Below are 21178 nucleotides of genomic sequence, written 5' to 3'. Positions count from 1 at the left end.
CAAGAGCAAAAGAAATAGATTCAGGTAGAGAGTCAAAAGAATCAGAATTAAATTTGAGAAATGTCTCATTTGAAACAGAAAGTTCGACTTCAGATTCAGACTCAAAAACTGTTAATGATGTAGCTGGATTTGAAGCATCTAGTCTTTCAAACAACTCAACTACTAATTTGCAACATTTTATTGAAGGCAGAACTGTTACTAGCTCTATTTCAGATTCGGAATGAACATTAGTTCTATCATTGTGCAGGTACTGAAGGTACATATCATTGTGAAAGAACCTACTTACTGAAGGATCCCACTTACTGAAGGATCCAACTTACTGAAGGATCCCACTTACATGGGTATGCCTTTGTTGCATTTAAATGCAACAAAGTAGTGGTGTAGTGGTAAAGCCCTCGCTTCAGAAGCGAGAGGTTCCGAGTTCGATCCCCACCACGTCCCTGGTAGTACCGCGCTCAACTTGTTTCTCCGCGCAGCGGCCTTGTTTGTCGAGGTTCGTGTTTCGGAGTTATAGAGTTGAGAGAGGGTTATAACCACTATTGAGTAGCCTCCTCATCTGTAGTGGCCTTCATGGCCTTGAGGAGGTGAATAACAAAAAAAAAAAAAATAACAAGAGATGAATGCATTTTTACATAAAAGTTATGGCAACATTGGCTGTAAACAAATTAGCATACCGACAGCAAAGGTCCTCAATTGTTGCTTTTATTGGGACAAAAGACTGTTTCATCTAGTCTTGCAGTCTTTTATTAGAGTTATTTGCTTCCCGAATTCAGCCACAATATACTTCTGCAAAATATTGTTGTTTTATTTGTGATTGTCTGAATAATAATAATAAAATTTAACTGCAATCCAATTATATCAATGCAATCCAGAATAATCCAATCCAATTATTCATAAACAATTGCAAGAATTTTGAATAAACATAAACATAATTGCAAGAGTTTCGAATTTGTATAGTTCGAATTTTATCAAATTGAACAAAAAAAATTCAGGAAATGTAATTACCATCAGCCTTGAATGTGATTGGCTTTAAGAGAGTGAACTTTAAAAAGTTGTTAAAATAGTTTAATGTATTATGATTCATTTTCTTATTTTTGTGTGCTGATTTTATAATTTTGATTTAGAGAAAATCTGAAATTATGCCGCCATTTTGGATTGAAGATGGGAGCATTACACTTGATCAAAGACTTTCTTTTCCTGATGTTATAAAAATTATTTTGCAAAAAACTAAAATAGTTAACAAATTTGTGAAGATACTGATAGCTAAAAGAGAGGTTTTTTAATTACTTTTTTTAAATAATCATTAATATTATGTTTTCTTTGTGTTAATTTTTTGTTTGTATTTTTATAAAGAGGATGAGATTAAAAGAAAATGAAGTAGAAACTAGTGATTCTGGTGAAGAGACTGAAAATATGAAAGATGAAGAGTCAGATGCTGAAAATGTTGCAGCGGATGTTGATAGTGAGGAAGAAGAAAGAAGAGAGGCTCAAGAAGCCCAAAGACAGTTGCGCGATGGTTTAAAAAACATGTCTTTAGGAGAAAATGAAAGTAATAGTGAAGGAGATCATAAATCAGTGTTTCAATCAATATCATTTGGACCAGCCTCAAGAGGTATGTTTTTTTGTGTGTGTAAAATTTATATTAAAAATTAAATTTTTGGTTTAGTAATGCTAGTTGTTTTGACAAGTGTTTTTGTTGTTATTGGTTACACACTTAGGAATTTATCGATCTTACATTGATAAAATAGAGTCTTAGAGCAGGTTTAAAAATTTGGCCACGTTTTATTTAGGTCAATATTTTACTTTTGCACTTTGTCTATAAGAAAAATAAGCATGGATATAGAAATTTCATTGTAGTGTTTGTGACACTGAGCAGCCAACCTCCAACCATTACCACATTGTCGAAGTGTTGTTTCTCTTTCTCGTTTCTATAAATACTATAACATGCACTGCTCTAAAGAGCTAACGTCTTTTGTGCTATGTACTAAAATTCATTTGCGTGATACTTGTCATTCAATTAAGTTTCATCCTTTTACTGTGACTTTTCCTAAGTGCTCCAAAAATTCTTATTCATCTAGTTTTTTTCTTCGAACATCAGTTCTTTGGAATTTGCTCCCTTCATCTTGTTTTCCTGATTTATATAGTTTGCAATCTTTTAAGTCGTCTGTCAATCATTATCTCCAGTAACTTCCAACTCTAATAGTGGTTGCATGCAGCCTTGTTCGAAGTAAAGATGTTTAAAAAAAATATTTCTTTTTTTGGTTATTATGGAAATTAAGAACTTAGATGACAGTTAAATTAGGATGAAAGTGTTAGATTTTAGAAAGACTTCTGGGATTATATATGAGATCTGAGAATAACAAACTATAGCCTTAAGTAAAATCTTTCTGAAATAAAAAAAGAAAATTTTTTTTTTGAAAAATTTCCTAAAGAAATTAAAAAGAGAAGCAGTACAAAAATAGCAGCACAAGATGGAAAAAAACCATAGTGATGTACAAATGTGAAACCATAGTGATGTACAAATGTAAAACCATAGTGATGTACAAATGTGAAACCATAGTGATGTACAAATGTGAAACCATAGTGATGTACAAATGTGAAACCATAGTGATGTATAAATGTGAAACCATAGTAAAGTACAAATATGAAACCATAATGAAGTACCAATGTGAAACCATAAAGAAGTACAAATGTGAAAATATAGTCAAGTTGGAATGTGAAACCATAGTGAAGTACAAATGTAAAACCATAATGAAATATGAATGTGAAACCATAATGATGTATGAGTGTGAAACCATAATGAAGTTTGAATGTGAAACCATAAAGAAGTACAAATGTAAAGATATAGTGAAGTTGGAATGTGAAACCATAGTAAAGTACAGATGTGAAACCATAATAAAGTACAAATGTAAAACCATAGTGACGTACAAATGTCATATTTACTCAAAATCAAGTTTAAAAGTTGAACATTAATTTTGAGAGATTGTGAAAGGTTTTTAGCTGGTATTTTATTCAACACATTTAGTACAGTAGGTGTTAAAGTTACAAAGAATGCAAAAAAATCAAGAGAAAATGCTAATCTAGTGCTTAAGTGAAATAACATATAATATACAGAATAGGCAGTAATGGTGTAGTGGTAGAGTGCTCGCTTCATAATCAAGAAGTTCCAAGTTTGATCCATACCATGTCTCTGGTAAACCTATGCTCAACTTGCTTCATAAATAAAATCACTCATACACAGCCATAACAGTAATAAAAATAATAATTAAACAACAATAATGTAGTATTATTATTCAACAAAAATAAATGTTGATTTAATTTTATATTTATACTTGATGAACTTTTTTTAAGTCTATATGCTAGTTTTAGGATTTGTCTTTACTTTGAAATGCATTCATTGTCATAGCCTCCACTTTGGGTTGTGTAAGCATTTAAATGGGTAGTAATTCTGTTCATGAATTAGTTGGATCTCTTTTTTCATCCTCCTAAAAATTGATGTTCAAGCTGTTTGGTGTGATAGCATAAAATCATGTTGTAGTAGCACATATTTTATCCAATTAGTTAATGCCATGTGTCAAAAAAATTTACTTTATTGATATCATTGTATAATATCTTGAGTGGCTCAATTATATCTCTTTTTATGTGTTGTTTTTAGGAGTAGTAGGTCTAAGTGTCTGCAGTCTTGAACATTCTTAAGTAATACTCATATAATGGTACAAAGACCAGGCTTGAATGGTGAATTCAAGGTGCGACTGGATGTTTGTTAGATAGAGTGTAAACCACAGATTTTAATTTTGGCTGCAAAAGGCATTTTTAAATCTTCATTACATGCGCATGGCTGTGGATGTTGCTTTTTTAACTTGCAATTGTACTTTTAGGTCATTTGAAACCTAAATACTAAAATTTTATTGGATGTAGTTGCAAGTGTGTTAGAATTACTAATGGTGGTTTGATGGATTACTTGTCTGTTTCTTTGGACAAACTGCATGCACTACTTCACATTTATTAGCTTTAAAGTGTCCAAATAACTACTCTGTCTATGTCTGATTGAAACATCATAATGTCTGATAGAAACATCAATGTCTAATGCAAATTATATGATGCCAATAATTTTTCTTTTATCAGCATATAGCATAATATTGTGAGTGATAGTTTTAAGGATAAGAGTCTAATGTATATAGAATTTTGAGGAATACCAATTGTGATGTCCTTCCACTCAATTTTTTACATGCTATCATGACACATGGTTTCCAATCTTTAGGCTGTAGCTTGAATTGTAATTCAATTCATAATAATAGCTTGTTGTAAATATCATATGCTTTGAATTTGTGTAGAAGACACTTGTGCCATCGAAACTGGTGTAGGCAACATCAGTATTGTAGCCTTGATGTATAGCTTTGGTAAGTATATCATGGACTTCAAAGAAGTTAGTCAGACATCTTTTTACAAATAAGATTATATTGTTGCTAAGTGATTTGATTGCTTTCAATGCAATTCACTATGATATGTTTTTAATGGTTCTTTCCATTACTTAGCATGGTACTAAAGTGAGAGAGGTAATTTGAAATCTTTAGCTTGCTGTTTTTCGTAAAGTTGGGAGTGATGTTTCTTCTTTTAAAGCTAGTAGAGTGCCAAAAATTAAGGATTATTCAAAGATAAAGTTTATTGGTGTAGTAAATGCTGATGGATTTTGTCTAGATGGTTTATATTTTTTAAATTATCTAATAATATTGTCTATATGGTAAGATACCAAAATTTTAGATTGTCTAATGATATTGTCTAGATGGTTTATATTTATAATGGTTTAGATTTTTCAAGATTATTTAGTTGATCTTGAATATCAGCAATTGTAAACCAGATTTTTGTCAACCTTAATTATAAACCAGTTGAAGTGTGTTTCTTGACTACTTCATTGTATTTTTTAATTAAAAGCTGGTTCATTCATGTGCTGAACCTTCATTAAAAAAATTTATCCATGTATCAAATTCACTTTGTGATCAAAATCATTTTTAAAGACAATCAGATATGATAATGCTGATGTTAAAATTTTTTAACAATTTTGTTAATGTTGTTGATATATTAGTGATATATCAACCTCAATCAACAATAGTTTAATGTTTTTGATGTTGTTATTATAATGGGGATATATTAACCTTAATCAACGATGGTTCGTCTAAAATATATTTTGCTGATATCATTTTTTCACTGGAATTTAGTTCATTTAAAAATATTGTTGGCATTTTAAGATAATATAAACAAGAAATTTGAAGCTTTAACCCAAAGCAAGACAATTCACCAAGTGAGTGCTCAACCACTATACCAGTAACACAGATTTCTATATATGGTCGTTATTGGGCTATAAGTTTCAATGTTTGGTTACCTCGTCCATTATCACACAAGAGAAAAACTTATTTTAATGTTTTCTTGTGTTGTAAAAATTTTAATTTTTATTACTTTTCAACCCTTTCAAACTTTCATGGGTTTCAACCCATGGTTTTAAACTAAGGTTTCAACCCATGGTTTTAAACTAAGGTTTCATCCCATAGTTTTAAACTAAGGTTTCAACCCATGATTTTAAACTAAGGTTTCAACCCATGGTTTTAAACTAAGGATGTTAAAAGAAGTGTTAAATAAAGGTCTGATATAGATTTCAAAAAAGTGTATAGGAAATCCAATTTTAAATTTTGCATATAATTGCACTAAATAATAAAATTGGTAACTTTTCAAATTTTATTGTTATAAATTTATCAAATTCTTTTTTTTTTAAAAACAGATAAAAAAAGAGACTCTAATATTATTTAGTAGACTTTTAATAAAACATAAAAAATTAATTACAGTTTATATCTACCCCATCCCAATAGTAGTATAAAATTTAAACTTCTAAAGACGCTCTTTTCAGATTTTGATTGAAGACTTCTGTATTTCAATTTTAAAAAAAATATAGCAAAAACATTTGCTATAAAGTATAATTTATTTTGTACTAAAAAGCGGAAAATAAGCTTTTTAATTTAAATTTAATAGTTCAGCAAACTAAAGATTGGCAGGTCTGCACAAGATTTATTTAGAAAGATACCTGCCAATCTTTATTTAGAAAGATACCTGTCAATCTTTAGTTTACTGAACTATTAAATTTAAATTAAAAAGCTTATTTTCCACTTTTTAGTACAAAAAAGATTATACTTTTTAGCAAATGTTTTTGCTATATTTTATTTTCTACTTTTTTGTCTTTACAATGAGTTATGATACTTAGCAATGCGTTTGTCAAGAAATTTATAATTGTCAAGACATTTTTAATTAAATCGAGTTTTTTAGCCTTACTAAAGAAACAGAGTTTTTCCTTATTAAAGGAGCAGAATTTTTTTGTTTTTTTAAAGGATGTAAATTTGTAATTAAATCAAGTTTTTTATCCTTACTAAAGAAACAGGGTTTTTTTATATTAAAGCAACATAATTTTTTTGTTTTTTCTAACAGATAGAAATTTTTCATAAAATATAAAAGTAAAATAACATGAAGTAACAAATATTTCATTTGTTTGCCACCCTCTTTTTTTGTTTGCCACCCTCTTTTTTTGTTTGCCACCCTCTTTTTAGTATACTTTTATGTTATTATTAAATAAAATTATGTTGTAAGTTTCATTTCACACTTTTATTTCAAAAAAAAAATTATTAAAAAGATTAAAAAAAAAATACAAACCCACAAGCAATCTTAGCCGATTATAAAAATGAAAAGACCTAATAAAAACAATTCCTTTTAAAAACAAACCAAAAAGCAGTTTAGTAGCTAATTTTTTTAATATATCATTAGAAAAAGATTTAAAAAAATACAAACCCGCAATTAGTCTTAGCCGATTTAAAAAGTTGTGCACCTAAGACAACAAAGTTGATGAAGAGTTCCAAGTGCACCTAGGACAACAAAGTTGATGAAGAGTTCCAAGTGCACTTAGGACAACAAAGTTGATGAAGAGTTCCAAGTGCACCTAGGACGATAAAGTTGATGAAGAGTTGAAAGAAAAGATTATAATTATTATAAATAAACTAAACCATTTTTTAACAACTTTTTAACTTATATTTACTTTAGATTATCTTATCTTTACTTTCATGTTTTCAATGATCTTATATTAAATCAAGTTTTGAACAAATAATGTTTAAAATGTTATTAAACATTATTTGTTCAGTTTCTTTTAGTTATTACTTTTAACTTTTTGCTTAAATTTGTAAAATGAGTAATTTCCTCAAATGATGTCTTCTTTTTACCCTGGTCATTTTACCCTCGGTCTTTTTTTTTTAAACTCGATATCGAATTCTAAGTAATATTTACAAAATAAAAAATTGAATAACAAATTAATGCATTATGACGAGTCTGTGACGTTATTGATATTATGAAATTTTACTATTGATTAATATGAATATATAAGTTGGAGAGTTTGCTAAAACTTTCATTGAGACAAATTTAATTTTTTTATTTTTTTATTTTTTGGTCGTAATTAATGCATATCTCAATGATTGGTTGTAATTAATTACATATCTCAATGATTGGTTGTAGTTAATTACATATCTCAATGATTGGTTGTAATTAATTACATATCTCAATGATTGGTTGTAATTAATTACATATCTCAAGGTATTTTAAAGAAGGTTGAATCTGAAGCAGAAGCCAATGAAAATCCTGAAAGGATAGAAACACAAGATCTTCAGAATCATTCAAGTCCTGGTCATAAAGCTGGAAATGTAAATGGACCTGTAATTGACCCAACATTTATTAGTAGAGAACAAAGAAGGGGTTTAAGGAAGCCTAGAAAGGTAATTTTAACTTTTATTTGTAAAACTTTTTTCATTTCATAAAAAATAACTTTTATAATATTTAGTTTCATAGGACTGTAAAATAATTGCCTATAAATGAATAATAACTTATGTTTAGTTTCGTGGGACTGTAAAAGGAATGCCTATGAATAACTTTGATGCTTTAAAAGATGCTCAAGCTATTGGAAAGTCTATGTTACAAAAAAGTAATTTCCCACTTTTTTACTAGTTACAATATTAATAATATTAAGAAATGTGATAAATAATTAACTTTATAATCTAAAAATCTAAATCTAAAATATATGTTTATATGTTTTAGATAGGAACACAGAAAAAATTTTGCAGTTTTTGACCTCTCGTAATAATGCACAAAGACAACTTATTATTCGAGAATTTTTCAGGCGTTATCGAAGAGTAGGAAATTTAATTAATTTTTTAGATATTAAAGTTTCTTTTTTCATTTTTAACTTTATAATTATGTTAGTCTTAAATTTATGTTAAACTTATAGTAATGTTTTTCACTAGGATCTTGTTGATGACATTCGAATGTTGGTTCCCCAACATGAAGATATAGTTTTAGCATTATTACTATCAAGTCAAATTTATGATGCAGCATCTATCTATAGTGCTCTTAAGGTATTTTTACTGAGAACTACACCATAAGTGACCAAAAGACTGAGAACTACATCATAAAAGACCAAAAGTATAATTAAGATCTAACCTGAAAACACCTCCTGGTTGTATTATGCTTAGCTTTCTTTGTCTAAATTAGTGCTTTTTTTATAGCTTTTTAAGCTTTTTTTAGCATTTTATAAGCTGTATAGTGATTAACGGAAAATCTGTTTATTTTTATTTATAATAAAAAGAAAAAAGTTTTTTTTTTAGTTTTCAATATCACACTGAGCCTTATTTGTACTGTTATACTTTGTTTGTACTGTTATACTTTGTTTGTACTGTTATACTTTGTTTGTACTGTTATACTTTGTTTGGAATCTTTATAACTTTTTTTCTTTAACAATATAAGAATTTATTTTTATAATTTTTGATTTTAAATTAAAATAATAATTTTAAGTTTAGAAAAAAGTTTATTGTTAAGTTATCATGTTATTGAGAAATTCACCTAATCTTCTCACTAAAAATCAAAGTTAAACTTGAAGTTAAAAAAAACAACATTTTACTTTAAAAAAAATATATATACATTTATTTCTAAACAAAATATTTTCAAAATATTTTGAAAAAAATCTTGGCTTTAAATTATTGAAGTTAATATGCAGTTCATAAATTTCCTGACCTTTTATTTCATAATTCATAAATCAAAAACTGTTCGCACACCTGCAATTGTGAACAAGAACAAAAAAAATTTGATGTGTGCTACATGTGATGTTATAGGATAGCATAGATGTGGGCCATGTTCAGTTATGGTATTTATAATACTTAAGTGGTATCAGTAATGTGGCTACAGGTGGGTCATATGTGGCTACCACCTAATATGACTACACCTTGAGTGTAGCTGTTATTTAATAACACATAAGGCCCACATCAAATTTTCTTGTCAGGCAGTTCTAACTTGCTACGTTTGTGAATACCAAACACTTTAAAAAAATTTGTAAACACAAAATACAAAAAAAAAATATTTTTATGACCTTTGCTTAACTCAGTGTGAACTTTGAGTTATTTTAGAGTTATAGTAAATTTGTCTGAGTTGTAAAAATCTGGTTATGTATGTTTACTATTTGTTAATTGTATTTGTTTTGCCTAAATGTTTAATCTGATAATTTGTATTTTTTTATGTATACAGTGTGATGGTTACTAATGTAATGTTAATTGTTACTAAGGTAACATTTATTGTTACTAACGTAATGTTTATTGTTACTAAGGTAATGTTAATTGTTACTAATGTAATGTTTATTGTTACTAATGTAATGTTTATTGTTACTATAGTAATGTTTATTGTTACTAAGGTAATGTTTATTGTTACTAATGTAATGTTTATTGTTACTAATGTAATGTTTATTGTTACTAAGGTAATATTTATTGTTACTAAGGTATTATTTATTGTTACTAATGTAATGTTTATTGTTACTAATGTAATGTTTAATCATTATTGTATAGTCTGATTGCAATTAGTATATATTTTTTTATTGTTATTTGTATTGTTATTTCCAATTTAATTTATCTTTGTAAGTAATAATTATCTTCTAGAATGAAGATTTAACAATAAAAATTGATGTACTTATTGAAATTCTATGCACTCGTCAGAATGATGTATGTTTTTAAGCTTCAGGTTTATTTTTAATATAGAAATTTGTTTTTGTTGCAAAAGTAAACAATTATGTGTTTATTTTTACAGGAAATAGCAATTATCAAAAGAGCATTTAATGGAAGTAAGTAAATAACTCAATATAAAAAAATATTTCTCATTAAACTTTTAAATTTTATGATTATTTTTGAAACTGATTCTTTTTTTTTTTTAGTTTTCAATTTAAGTTTGCAAGAAGAAATTGAAAAGATTACTTGTGGTCATTTTAAGAAATTAATGTGTACTATTGTTGAGGTTTTTCTTTTTAACCTTTTATCTAAACCTTATTTTATCTAAACCTTGTTTTCTTAAACCTTGTTTTCTTAAAACTCTATTGTTTTATTAAATTGGAAAAATAATAAAACAACTTCAATTCTATTATTGTTTTATCTACAAGTATAAAAATAATTTTAAATAATTTTTTTGTAAAACTACTATTCTTTTATTTATTAAAAATTATTTAAAAAAAGTTTTTTAAATATTATTATAAATTTTGGAATTTATATTCCAATAAATTTTGCAATTGATATTTCAAAATAATTAGAAATTATTTATATAAAAACTAATACTTGTAATTTATTTTAGTGTCAAAGAGATGAAAATGATGAAGTTGATTACGCTTTAGCAAATAAAGATTCACAAACTCTTTATGAGGTTATTTTCTTCAAGTTTCAATATTTTGGGATAAAATAAGAAGTTTAAGTGCACTCTCTATTAGTGATAAAATAAAAAACTTTGTCATCAAATTTATTTTCTCACATATTTTGCAAACTGATAACAGTTTATAAGTAAAATGTTCTTAACCACACATTCTGTCTGAAAAAAACTTTCAAATAATTACAAATGTTTGTAGATTATCTCCTTTTTCATTTTACAATATCTCCTTTTTCATTTTACAATATTACAATATCATTGCAATTGATCAAATCTTAATCATTTCATTTACAATATCATTACAATTGATTAACTTTAACCATAATAATAAATTGATTCTTGTTCATAAAAGCTTAAATCTTGATCATTAATCATAATCATTAATCTTGATCATTAATTTTGATCATTAATCATATTCATTAATCTTGATCATTAATCAACATTCAAACAATGTTTAACTTTAAATATTTATTGCTCTATTATTGTAATATTGAGCACTGTTTTATGTTCAAGAGTTTTTGTATTATTTTAATATAATATAATACATAAACAATCAATATATATATATATATATTATTATATATATATATATATATATTATATATAATATATATATATATATATATATATATATATATATATATATATTATATATATATATATATATATATATATATATATATATATATATATATATACACACACACAAAAAAACACTTTTTTAAAAACTTCAATGTGCTCTCAACTGATTCCCATTCTTAAATAACTACCAAAATCTTTTAAATTTTTTAATGAAGTTGTAAATTCTTTTTACGGTTTTGTACACGTATGTGTGTTTACATAAAAAGAGCGCTATCTTAGTATTTCAATATGTTTTAATATGATGTAATATTTTGTACACAAATAATTCCTATAGGACATTATTAAAGATTGGCATCATTCCCTAGGAACATTGTTACGATTGATATAATTCCCTCTGGACAATAATATTAGTTGGTATAATTCCCCATGGATTGGTTCACAAATAATTCCATTTAGATTTTATTTCTAAATGGAATTATTTGTACACAAAGGAATTCTAATTTGTGCACAAAGGAATTCTCGGTAAACTTAGATATGAATACAAGAAAATATTAACTTATATATAACTTAAAATATGATTCAAGAAGGAATAATGACTTCATAGATTTTTGATGCAAGTGTAAAATATGGTATAAATTTAGTTGAAAAACTGATTATTTCAAAATTTATATAAAAAATGGGTAGAACAACTAAAAAAAGGATGATAATTGGACACAATAAGAAAAAACGGAAAAATACAGAAAGGTTGAGGTATATTTACCTATTGAAGTACCCACTAAGGGATTTACCTCAGAGACAAACTCCATCTAATGGTAATATTCTAAGATACTATCAATTTATCCTTCGCAAGTCACAGGTTAAATACAAACCCACTTCTACTAATGTTGGTTGCAAATTGAAATCGAAATCCAAAGATCTTGTTTTTGAAAATGGTGTTTGTACAGATCCTGATAATTCTTGCATGGTAACTAGGATTAAAAAAATTTGGGATAATACTGGGTTTGGAAAAAAATTTGTGATTTCTGGGTACAATATAAAGACCGAAATCATTAAACTTAATTTAAAATTCAAGAAAATGATTAAATTGTCTTCTCTTAAAACTGAGAGTCTTGATAAGCAATCAGAGTTAGAGAAAGGTTTTCTCACAGAATCCGAATCACAGAATCAGCTTTTTGACATTTCGACAAAGAATTTTGAAAAAGATATTCTTGCTGATAGTTTGAGAACAAATGATGCCAAGCTGGAAGATGTAAAGTAAGTTCATTAAGTAACACTTTTTTGAGTAATGAGATTTTCTTCCTATTTAAAGTAACTTAAGTAATAGCATACTATTTCCTTTCAAATATTTACGTTTAACTCTTTCCATGGTTTTGTCATCTTCCAAGAAAAACTAGAACAATTATTAATTTATTTATAAATATCTTAACAGATTTAAATATTTTTTAGTTTATGAAGAAGTTTATGAAGTTGGATAGGAAAAGATATATGGGAACAAAAGTCGATGGAGACTACAGTAGGAGAGTACTGGATGCAAATAGGAGAAAGAACAAGCTAGATGAGTTGAGAAATAAGGAATTAGAGAGACAAAAAAATGTAAAAGATATCAATGATGTTTTGTTGTTACATGACTCCATGACAAAAGAGATTCAATTCAGCAGTGAGAAAGAAAAGTCAAACAAGGACTCTGCAATCAGCGAGAAAGTAGATATCCTGGGTAACTGTCAGAGACGCAAGTATAGTATTATTTTAATAGTATAGTTGTATTTGTATTTTCACAAACAAAAGCTGTTTTATTGAAAAGTATATAACTATAAATACGTAGAAAAATATTATAAAATGATACCTAGGTACAATTCTGGAGATAGGATAAATCTAGCAGTGAATATTGAAAAGCTCATTGAATGTACTGCTATTCCAGCAACAAGCTTCAATGTTGGTGTACGACCTCATCTGGCAATTTTAAGTGAGGTATTTAAAGCTGGAGGTAAAGAAATTAATGATATACCGCTTTCACGAAGCACACTTCATAGAAAAAAGTTCAAATATGTAGAATTTGAAGGAGAATTGGAGTGGATTTCAATAATGAATCATCTTAAAGGCTGATGACTTATTTTTCATTTTGATACCATACTGTTGGAACAAATTACCACTGGGCTTAACATTATTCAAAAAATTGAGCGGTTTGTAGTCTCAGTGAGCTCCCCAGATGACGATACCATGGAAGACCATCTTTTAGGTGTTGTTCAATGTCCCTCTTCAAAGAGAGTTGACCAAGCAGAACAAGTGCATAATCTTTTAGAATATTATGGATGTAAAGAGTAGATCATTGGTATATGCTGTGATACAACTGCAAGCAATACAGGCAGAGTCAATGGACCAGTCCAAATTCTTACAGATATCTTGAAATTACCAATGTTGTGGATAATGTGTAGGAGACACATATATCAATTACATGTATCTCACTATATGGCTGCTCTTACGATGAGAAAACTAAAGGTCCAAGAAGAGCTCTTTATGCCAAGCTTAAGAACAAGTGACCTGAAATCTGCGCGAAAGTTAACGAAGTGAAGAATTTATGTAAATTAGACTGGCAAAGAGATGATCTAAAGATTGGCTCTGCTCTTCACATTATTGCAGAGGAAGCTAAGACATTTTTGAGTAATGCAACTACTGATATGGTGTTTTTAAGGAATGATCATGGTATAGTTTGTAAGCTTGCCTCCTTCTTCCTTGGAGGGGAAGTACAAGATTTTAAGTTCCATCAACCTGGCATCTGCTATGAGGCAAGGATTTTAGCAGATGTGATCTACATCCTGACTCTTTATATGACCAAAGACATCAGTAATATCTTGACAGAAAAAGAAGTGCTGCAGTTGAAGGATATAAGTTTGTTCATTGCAATTTGCTATGCTCCATGGTTTTTGAAAAATTGTTTAGGGTTTCTGGCTCCCTACAATGATTTGAAAGCTATTCAGACAGCCTATGCATTGAGAAAAGTCAGTAAGAAGATTGGAAATGCTTTGCTTCTCAGCATGGGACGCCATACGTGGTACTTAACTCCACAACTCTGTGTTTTGTCCTTTGGGGATAAAGAAGCTCCTTCTGAAGCAAAGCTAAAAATGCTGTTAGCTCTAATTGAGTTTGAAGAGCCAAAGGAATTTCAGCATTGTAAACCATCAAATGTACAAATTGGAGAGACCACAGAGCTACCTGAGCTGATTTCCGAGCAAAACTACCTTCTCTTCTTAAATTTTAAAACATCAAGAGCAAGTATAAAATAATGGAATACGATGAATAGAATACGATGTTTTTAACCTCAGTTGCTAGATTTTATTGTATGGATCAAAAACATATCTGTTGTAAATGATGGTGCAGAAAGAAACATTAAGCTCATTAAAGATTTTATTTCAGCTACTAGAGATAAAGATCATCTTCAAAATGAACTTTTTATAGTTAAAAAGTCTAGAAAAAACTTGACTAAGAGTATGACCAAAAAGAAGCCTGGAACTGTTTAAAAAGTTTTTGAGAAACGTTTCACCGTAATATAATCTTAAATTTGCTAATAAATATTAGTTTTTATGTATTTTTTTTGTATTTTCATATTTATAAATATAAACTATCAAGTTAAATAGTAGCAAACAATTGGAAATAATTATATCTAGTTGTTTTGTTTTAATTTTCTAAAATGTAAAAAAATTGTGTTTTCTATTAATGTTAAGCCAGCTTAACATTAATAGAAAACACATCTAGCACTTTCTGTCAAAATAAAACCATCAAATTTTTTTTAGGACTTATTTAGGTCACATAGAATATGGTGCAAATATGTTGCAAAATATGTAAGCAAAAATGTTGAACATTTATGTTTGCTTACCATATATTAATATAATGTTTGCTTACCATATGTACCATCTGTAAAATCAAAAAAAAACTTTTGTGATCTTGTTTTACACACATTTCCAATTTTTTATTTCAATAAAGTTTAATGTTTTAAATTTTTTTATATCAAAACTCTTTTTGTATAGATGTTATCTCAAAGTTGCATCATTATTAATATCATTCTTATAATAATAAAAATTGAATCCATTATGATGATCAAGGTTAAATCCCTTATAATAAGTGGTTTTTAAATCTATTACAATCCTGATTTAATCCATTTTAATGATTTAATTTTTTATAAACAAGAATTATTGTTTGTAGTGATGTTATTATTACTATTACACTTATAACAACAAGAACTTATTGTCATACAGTCCAATTTTCAAGTATTATGTTGGTGTATATTAATTTTCTTGTAGAAATAAAGTTTGACAATAAAAATTGATGTACTTATTGAAGTTCTATTTAACTATGTTTCATTTTCAGTTAATATAAATCATGCTTATAGTCAAAGTTGGTAGAAAAATCAAGAAATAATTGTTTCATACAAAACTTTTTTTTATATAAAACTCTGGGTGCAAATGTAATTGTCAATAGGGTGCAAGTTCTTCATGCTCAAAAAAATTTTATTCATTAAGTTTTTTCCTTCAAACATTGGCGCTTTAGAATTCCTTTCTGTCTTCATGTTTTCCTGTCTTATACATTTAAGAGTTTTTTAGTTCTTCTGTCAACTTCTTTCTTGCACTTTAACTTTCTTTGCTTTCTGTTAACTCCCAACTTAAGTAGTTTTGTTGATAAAGAATTCTTAATCAGAAATTTGGGACAATTTAAATATTCTTCAAGAAATGTTGCTATATATATGAATATATATACTTTTTACTATATATACTCTTATATATAGTTTTTACTATATATAGTACATATATATAGTTAAAGTGCAGTACATATATATGGTAAAAGTAAAGTACATATATATAGTCTCTTTCCTCATCTTTATGCTTTTCCAAGGTCTCTTTCTTCATTTATCAAAGTCATTTTTGCAACACCAGCAGTGCTTGATCTGTTCTGAACCTCGATTGTATTTGTCCCAAAATAGGTTGAACTTTTTTGGATTATTATCTTCTTTATTAGAGTTTACACTCTCAGAAGCAGCAGTTTTTTACTACCATCGACATTCTTGACAGTGCTTAGTTTATGGACAATATGGTCAAATATATTTGATCTAATACAAATACATTAAATTTAAATTTCCGAATACGAGTTCAATTACAAATATTTGTAGTTTAGGTTAAAAAAAATATAAAGATTTTTTCAAGACAAGACTTGTCTTGAAATGGTCTACTATGCAGAAATTCAAGAATAGTATTGAAGAAGAATAAAAACATTATTTTCTAACAAATATTCTTTAAAAACAAATTTTCAATTTATCAGGGTAACCAGACAATTTTGGATTTCACTTTCCCTGACTAAAATAAAAATTCCCTGACTAACCTAAATGTAAATTTTACAAATGTATTAATAAAAACTACAATAAATAATTTTACAAATGTAGTAATAAAAGTTTTACAAATGTGGCAATTAAAAGGCAACAAGTAATAATTTACCCAAATAATAGGTTTTCTTAAAAACTGTTTACTTTAAACTAATAAATATTTTTAAACAAAAAAGCAAATAATAAAAAATGTTGTAAAAAAACAAATTGACTTTTAGTCTCCAATAGGCAAAAAAATATGCAAATTTTCTTACTGAATCCATCAAAGTTTTATGACTTTTTCATGATTTTTGCAAAATTTAATATATTTCCTGACTTTCATCTGACTTTTCAACATAGTTTAGAATTTCCCTGACCTTTTTAGGTTTTCCAGGTTGCTAGCCATTCTAATTTATTTTTGTGTAAACAATAAAATAAGAAAAACAATGAACCTTTTGGTATTTCCAGAATAACACTGGTTTATGGAACTGCAAATACATTTCAATCAAATACAAATACAAATATTTAAGAAATTTTTTTATTGAATGCAGTATGAATACAAATACCCTAAAGCCCATTTTAAGCAAATACAAAAACGTATTTGACCCCAAACCAGAGAGACAACTTTGCTAAAAGAATGCCAACTGATTTGTACATATTGGGAAATGAGCTGTCATCATAATTGAAGCTGTCATCATAATCTACAAAACAAAAATTTATTATTGTTACATGTGTCGCAAAAGCTTTTATTTCACATATTTCACTCTTCAATTTGAATAAAAAAAAACTAATTTCATTGAAGTAAACTAATTTCATTGAAGTAAGCTAATTTACTCCATTGAAGTAATCTAACACCTTTCAAGCAAAATAATTCTCAATTTTTTTTTTTTTTTTTTCTTGCTTATTCTTGAAGGAAAATTTCGATGTAATATTATTTGTAACACAAGTTCTAGATTTTTTTAATATTATAAGTTATATAATTATAAAGTTAAATATAACATAAATTCTAGAATTTATTAAGGTAAGTTATTCACCAATAACCAGTGGGCAAGGATTTTTTCTACAAAACAAAAAACGATGTAGAGTCAAATTGGACTGCTGTGTTTTTTTCTTTTTTAATTTTATTCATGTTGAGTTATTATTTATAAAGTTAAAAATGAAATTTTTAGACAATTCTACGCAGGCCAACAAATCATGAATTTTTTATTGAATTGTTTGCTACAAGAAGCTTGCCTCACATTGATTTAGTATGCGATCTTCTTTCTGAGGTAAGGAATCCATTGGATTTTTTTAAATCAGGTTTTTTATTTCCTAACATTTGTTGTACACAAGTATAACAAAAAAATTTTGTTATTAGATGATGGACATGGATATACTAGAAAGATTGGATGAAGTTATACAAGGAATTTTCTTAGAAGCTATTACTGCTATTAGTAAAAATTTAAAAACTTTTTTCTTCTTTAAATGACAGGTTTTAAAACAATACAATTTTTAAAAGTTAAAAAACTTTGCAACAGTTTGAATTTTTTTATGATGATAATTTTAAGTGATATTGAAAAAAAGTATTTTGGCTTTTTATTTGTGAAAATTTTGAGAAAATTTTTTTTAAAAGTTTAAAGTTTACAAATCTATGTATCTAAGTAACAAAGTTGAAGCATACAACTATTGTATACAAAATATTGAAGTATACAACTATTTTATACAACATCTCGTAGTATGCAACCTTTGTATACAACATTATTTGAAATCAATAATAAACTATGTTTTCGGACTAGAAATTGTAGCTATGGACTATGCTGCTCATTTTTGCAGTATTTTTTTTTTTAATGGCACTACCTTTTTTTAAATCAGGTGAGAATGTAAATTTAAATATTTTTTGCTGGTTTAGTTTGTAATATACGAGATCCACCAATGTTTTTTTCTGAGCGTATCTATCGATCAATATCTTATCTCCCTTGTAACTATTCTATGCTTATCCGATGTATAGTTTCACGATCAGAGGTTTGCTGAATTTTTTTTCATTATTTTGCTATCAGTATTAATAAATTTTGAAGATGTGTATATAATTTGCTTGAATAAATATGCATAATCTATTTTATATTTGAAAGAGAAAATAGAAAATAAGGGAAAGAATTACTTTTTTACTACCAGAGAAAAGGATTAATTTTTTTCTAGTTTTTAGTATCCCGCAGCTCTACTAATGGGAAAAAATTTAAACTTATAGGTTAGAGGAACCATTAGTTTTTGAACCCGAAGTCCTTAGGTATAATGGTGTCAAGGACTCTGAGACTTTAGGACTTCGGGCTTAAAAACAATAAGCTCCATGTCATTAAATCTCATAAATTAAATCGTATATCAATCAACATGTTTAGACACCAGAGACCATGAAAAATAGAGATATAAAGCCGGAGTCGTTTTGGGACTCTGCATCCCTGTTTGAAACATTTTGATCTTTTTTTATTTTAAAAAGAAAAGTGTTTTTTGCTAAAACAACACTTTTTTTTTTTTTTTTTGTTGCTAAGGAAAAAAAAAAAACAATTTTCAAATATGTCATATTTTACAATCTACATTGCATTTATTTTAATCAATGATTGCAATCATTGATTTGCAAACATTGAGACCTTTAATCTTTGTATTGGCGTAATTCCCCGGTAATCTTTGTATTGTTTGTATAACAACTGAACCAATCAGAACCACTTTCAGTATATTGGTGCTTTCAAATTTGAAATAATTAATGTTTATGATATTAAGGCAAATCAAGAAAGTATTGTTTTATATATAACACAATGCAGATTTCAAGATGGTTTTTAAAAAAAAATCTATCCTAAAAGATCCATGCGAAAAGTATGAAAATCCACAATAAGTATCTTGTTTTTCATGGTCAGAAAACTCACCAAGGTTCAAGGTTTGACACATAATAAATCGACCTCACGATTCAGGTTCAGGGTTGGAGAAACAGCAGTGTTCCATGAAAATCATGTTTTGGTCCAGCAAGGTCAACAAAATAAAGTCAACAAAAGTTCTTTTGAAATGAAAAAAATTAATTAGCATGACGCAAAAGTATTTATGTCTAGAATAAAAGAAAAAATTTAAAATTAAAATCAAAATGTTTGTAATCGCTGGTCTTTGATTTGACACCAGCGATTACATTTTAGATTACTTTTGTCAAAGAACAAAATTATTTACATTATTTATTTTGTAAATTTCTTTATTTGCTGGACTCCAATCTCCACTTTCAGTTTATTTTAATATAATCTTGTGTATATGTATATATATATATATATATATATATATATATATATATATATATATATATATATATATATATATATATATATATATATATATATATATATATATATATATATATATATATATATATATATATATATATATATATATATATATATATGCCTTGTTAGGAAACAAGGTTGCAAGCACACACTAATTAAGTTTAGAGTTAACAGAAATCAAAGAAGGGAGCTAAAGATTAGCAATGTTAACAGAAAATTAAAATCGTAAACTGTATTTAAATTATTAGGCATTGTAAGCACTATTTAAGTTGTTTGAGTTAGTAAAACATGATGACAAGAGAGAATTTCAAAGTACCGATGTTTAAGGAAAAACAAGATGAATGAAATTGTTTTGAGCATGAACAGTTAAAGTGATAATACAAAGTGTTAAACAAGTGAGATGTAATGGGTGTTTCGTATACGGTTGCTTTACCCATTCCTAAATTATTTTTTTTTGTCAAACCAAATTTCCTTGATCATGATAAAAACTTAATAAAATTGATGTTTTTATCAAGTAATCAAATTTTCACCCTAAAATGAAAAAAATAATTTATTAATACTTGCTTCCCAGCTCCAGTTTACGGTTGTCAATAAAATCTCGATTGCGTGCTGCAATATATTTCTATTTTTTCTGTCTTTTTTAACAAAAAAATAGAAGCAGTTTTTTTTATAACTTTTAAATGCATAACATAGTATTAATTCAGTATTAATTTGGTATTTAGATTGATTTGCAAATAATAAAGGCTGTATATAGACGAACTTACGGTACAAGCATTTACAGTATGGTGGATCAAGCTGATGATTTAAAATCAAGAAAAATTTTACTCGATATTGTTAAAAAGTAATTGAAATGACCTCAGTAGTATAATAATAACATTTTTTATCTGCCATTTTTGGAGAACACATGTTAGTACATAACTTGTAAATAATATGTCAATAATAGCTTTTTATTTTCCTCCTTGGTTATCTTATGATAATCTCTTTGGTTATCTTGTGATGATCTTCTTGATTATTTTACTTAACTTATTATTTATATAAGATTATCATAAATTTTTTTAAAGCAAATATATATTTTGAAAAAATTTTTTTAACTTTTATTTGCAAATAGTAAAAGTAGTAAATTAAGACACTTAAATAATGATCTTATCAAAAATAAACTAATGATCTTATCAAAAATAAAGTAACGATCTTATCAAAAATAAAG

The 21178-nt window shown here is 27.0% G+C and overlaps 1 protein-coding gene across 3 annotated transcripts in view; it reads left to right on the top strand.

Annotated features, from left to right (window-relative positions):
• Window positions 1–20825, top strand: part of LOC101238969 (uncharacterized) — a 91075-nt gene extending 70250 nt beyond the window's left edge. For all 3 annotated transcript variants that reach the window (XM_065805274.1, XM_065805275.1, XM_065805273.1), the window contains 14 exons: window positions 1125–1274; window positions 1354–1612; window positions 7621–7799; window positions 7918–8005; window positions 8119–8213; window positions 8325–8435; window positions 10002–10064; window positions 10150–10183; window positions 10274–10353; window positions 10684–10752; window positions 17851–17949; window positions 18039–18114; window positions 18570–18682; window positions 20697–20825. In XM_065805274.1, the coding sequence (XP_065661346.1) occupies window positions 1125–1274; window positions 1354–1612; window positions 7621–7799; window positions 7918–8005; window positions 8119–8213; window positions 8325–8435; window positions 10002–10064; window positions 10150–10183; window positions 10274–10353; window positions 10684–10752; window positions 17851–17949; window positions 18039–18114; window positions 18570–18682; window positions 20697–20819 (1539 nt within the window). In that variant the 3' untranslated portion in view covers window positions 20820–20825. The remainder of the gene's footprint in view (window positions 1–1124; window positions 1275–1353; window positions 1613–7620; window positions 7800–7917; window positions 8006–8118; window positions 8214–8324; window positions 8436–10001; window positions 10065–10149; window positions 10184–10273; window positions 10354–10683; window positions 10753–17850; window positions 17950–18038; window positions 18115–18569; window positions 18683–20696) is intronic.
• The last annotated feature ends 353 nt before the right edge of the window (window positions 20826–21178 follow it).

Source organism: Hydra vulgaris, chromosome 09 (genome assembly GCF_038396675.1).
Source record: "Hydra vulgaris chromosome 09, alternate assembly HydraT2T_AEP".
Lineage (NCBI taxonomy): Eukaryota > Metazoa > Cnidaria > Hydrozoa > Anthoathecata > Hydridae > Hydra > Hydra vulgaris.
The sequence above is the reverse complement of the archived record's forward strand: the minus strand, read 5'-3'. Positions and strand labels throughout refer to the sequence as shown.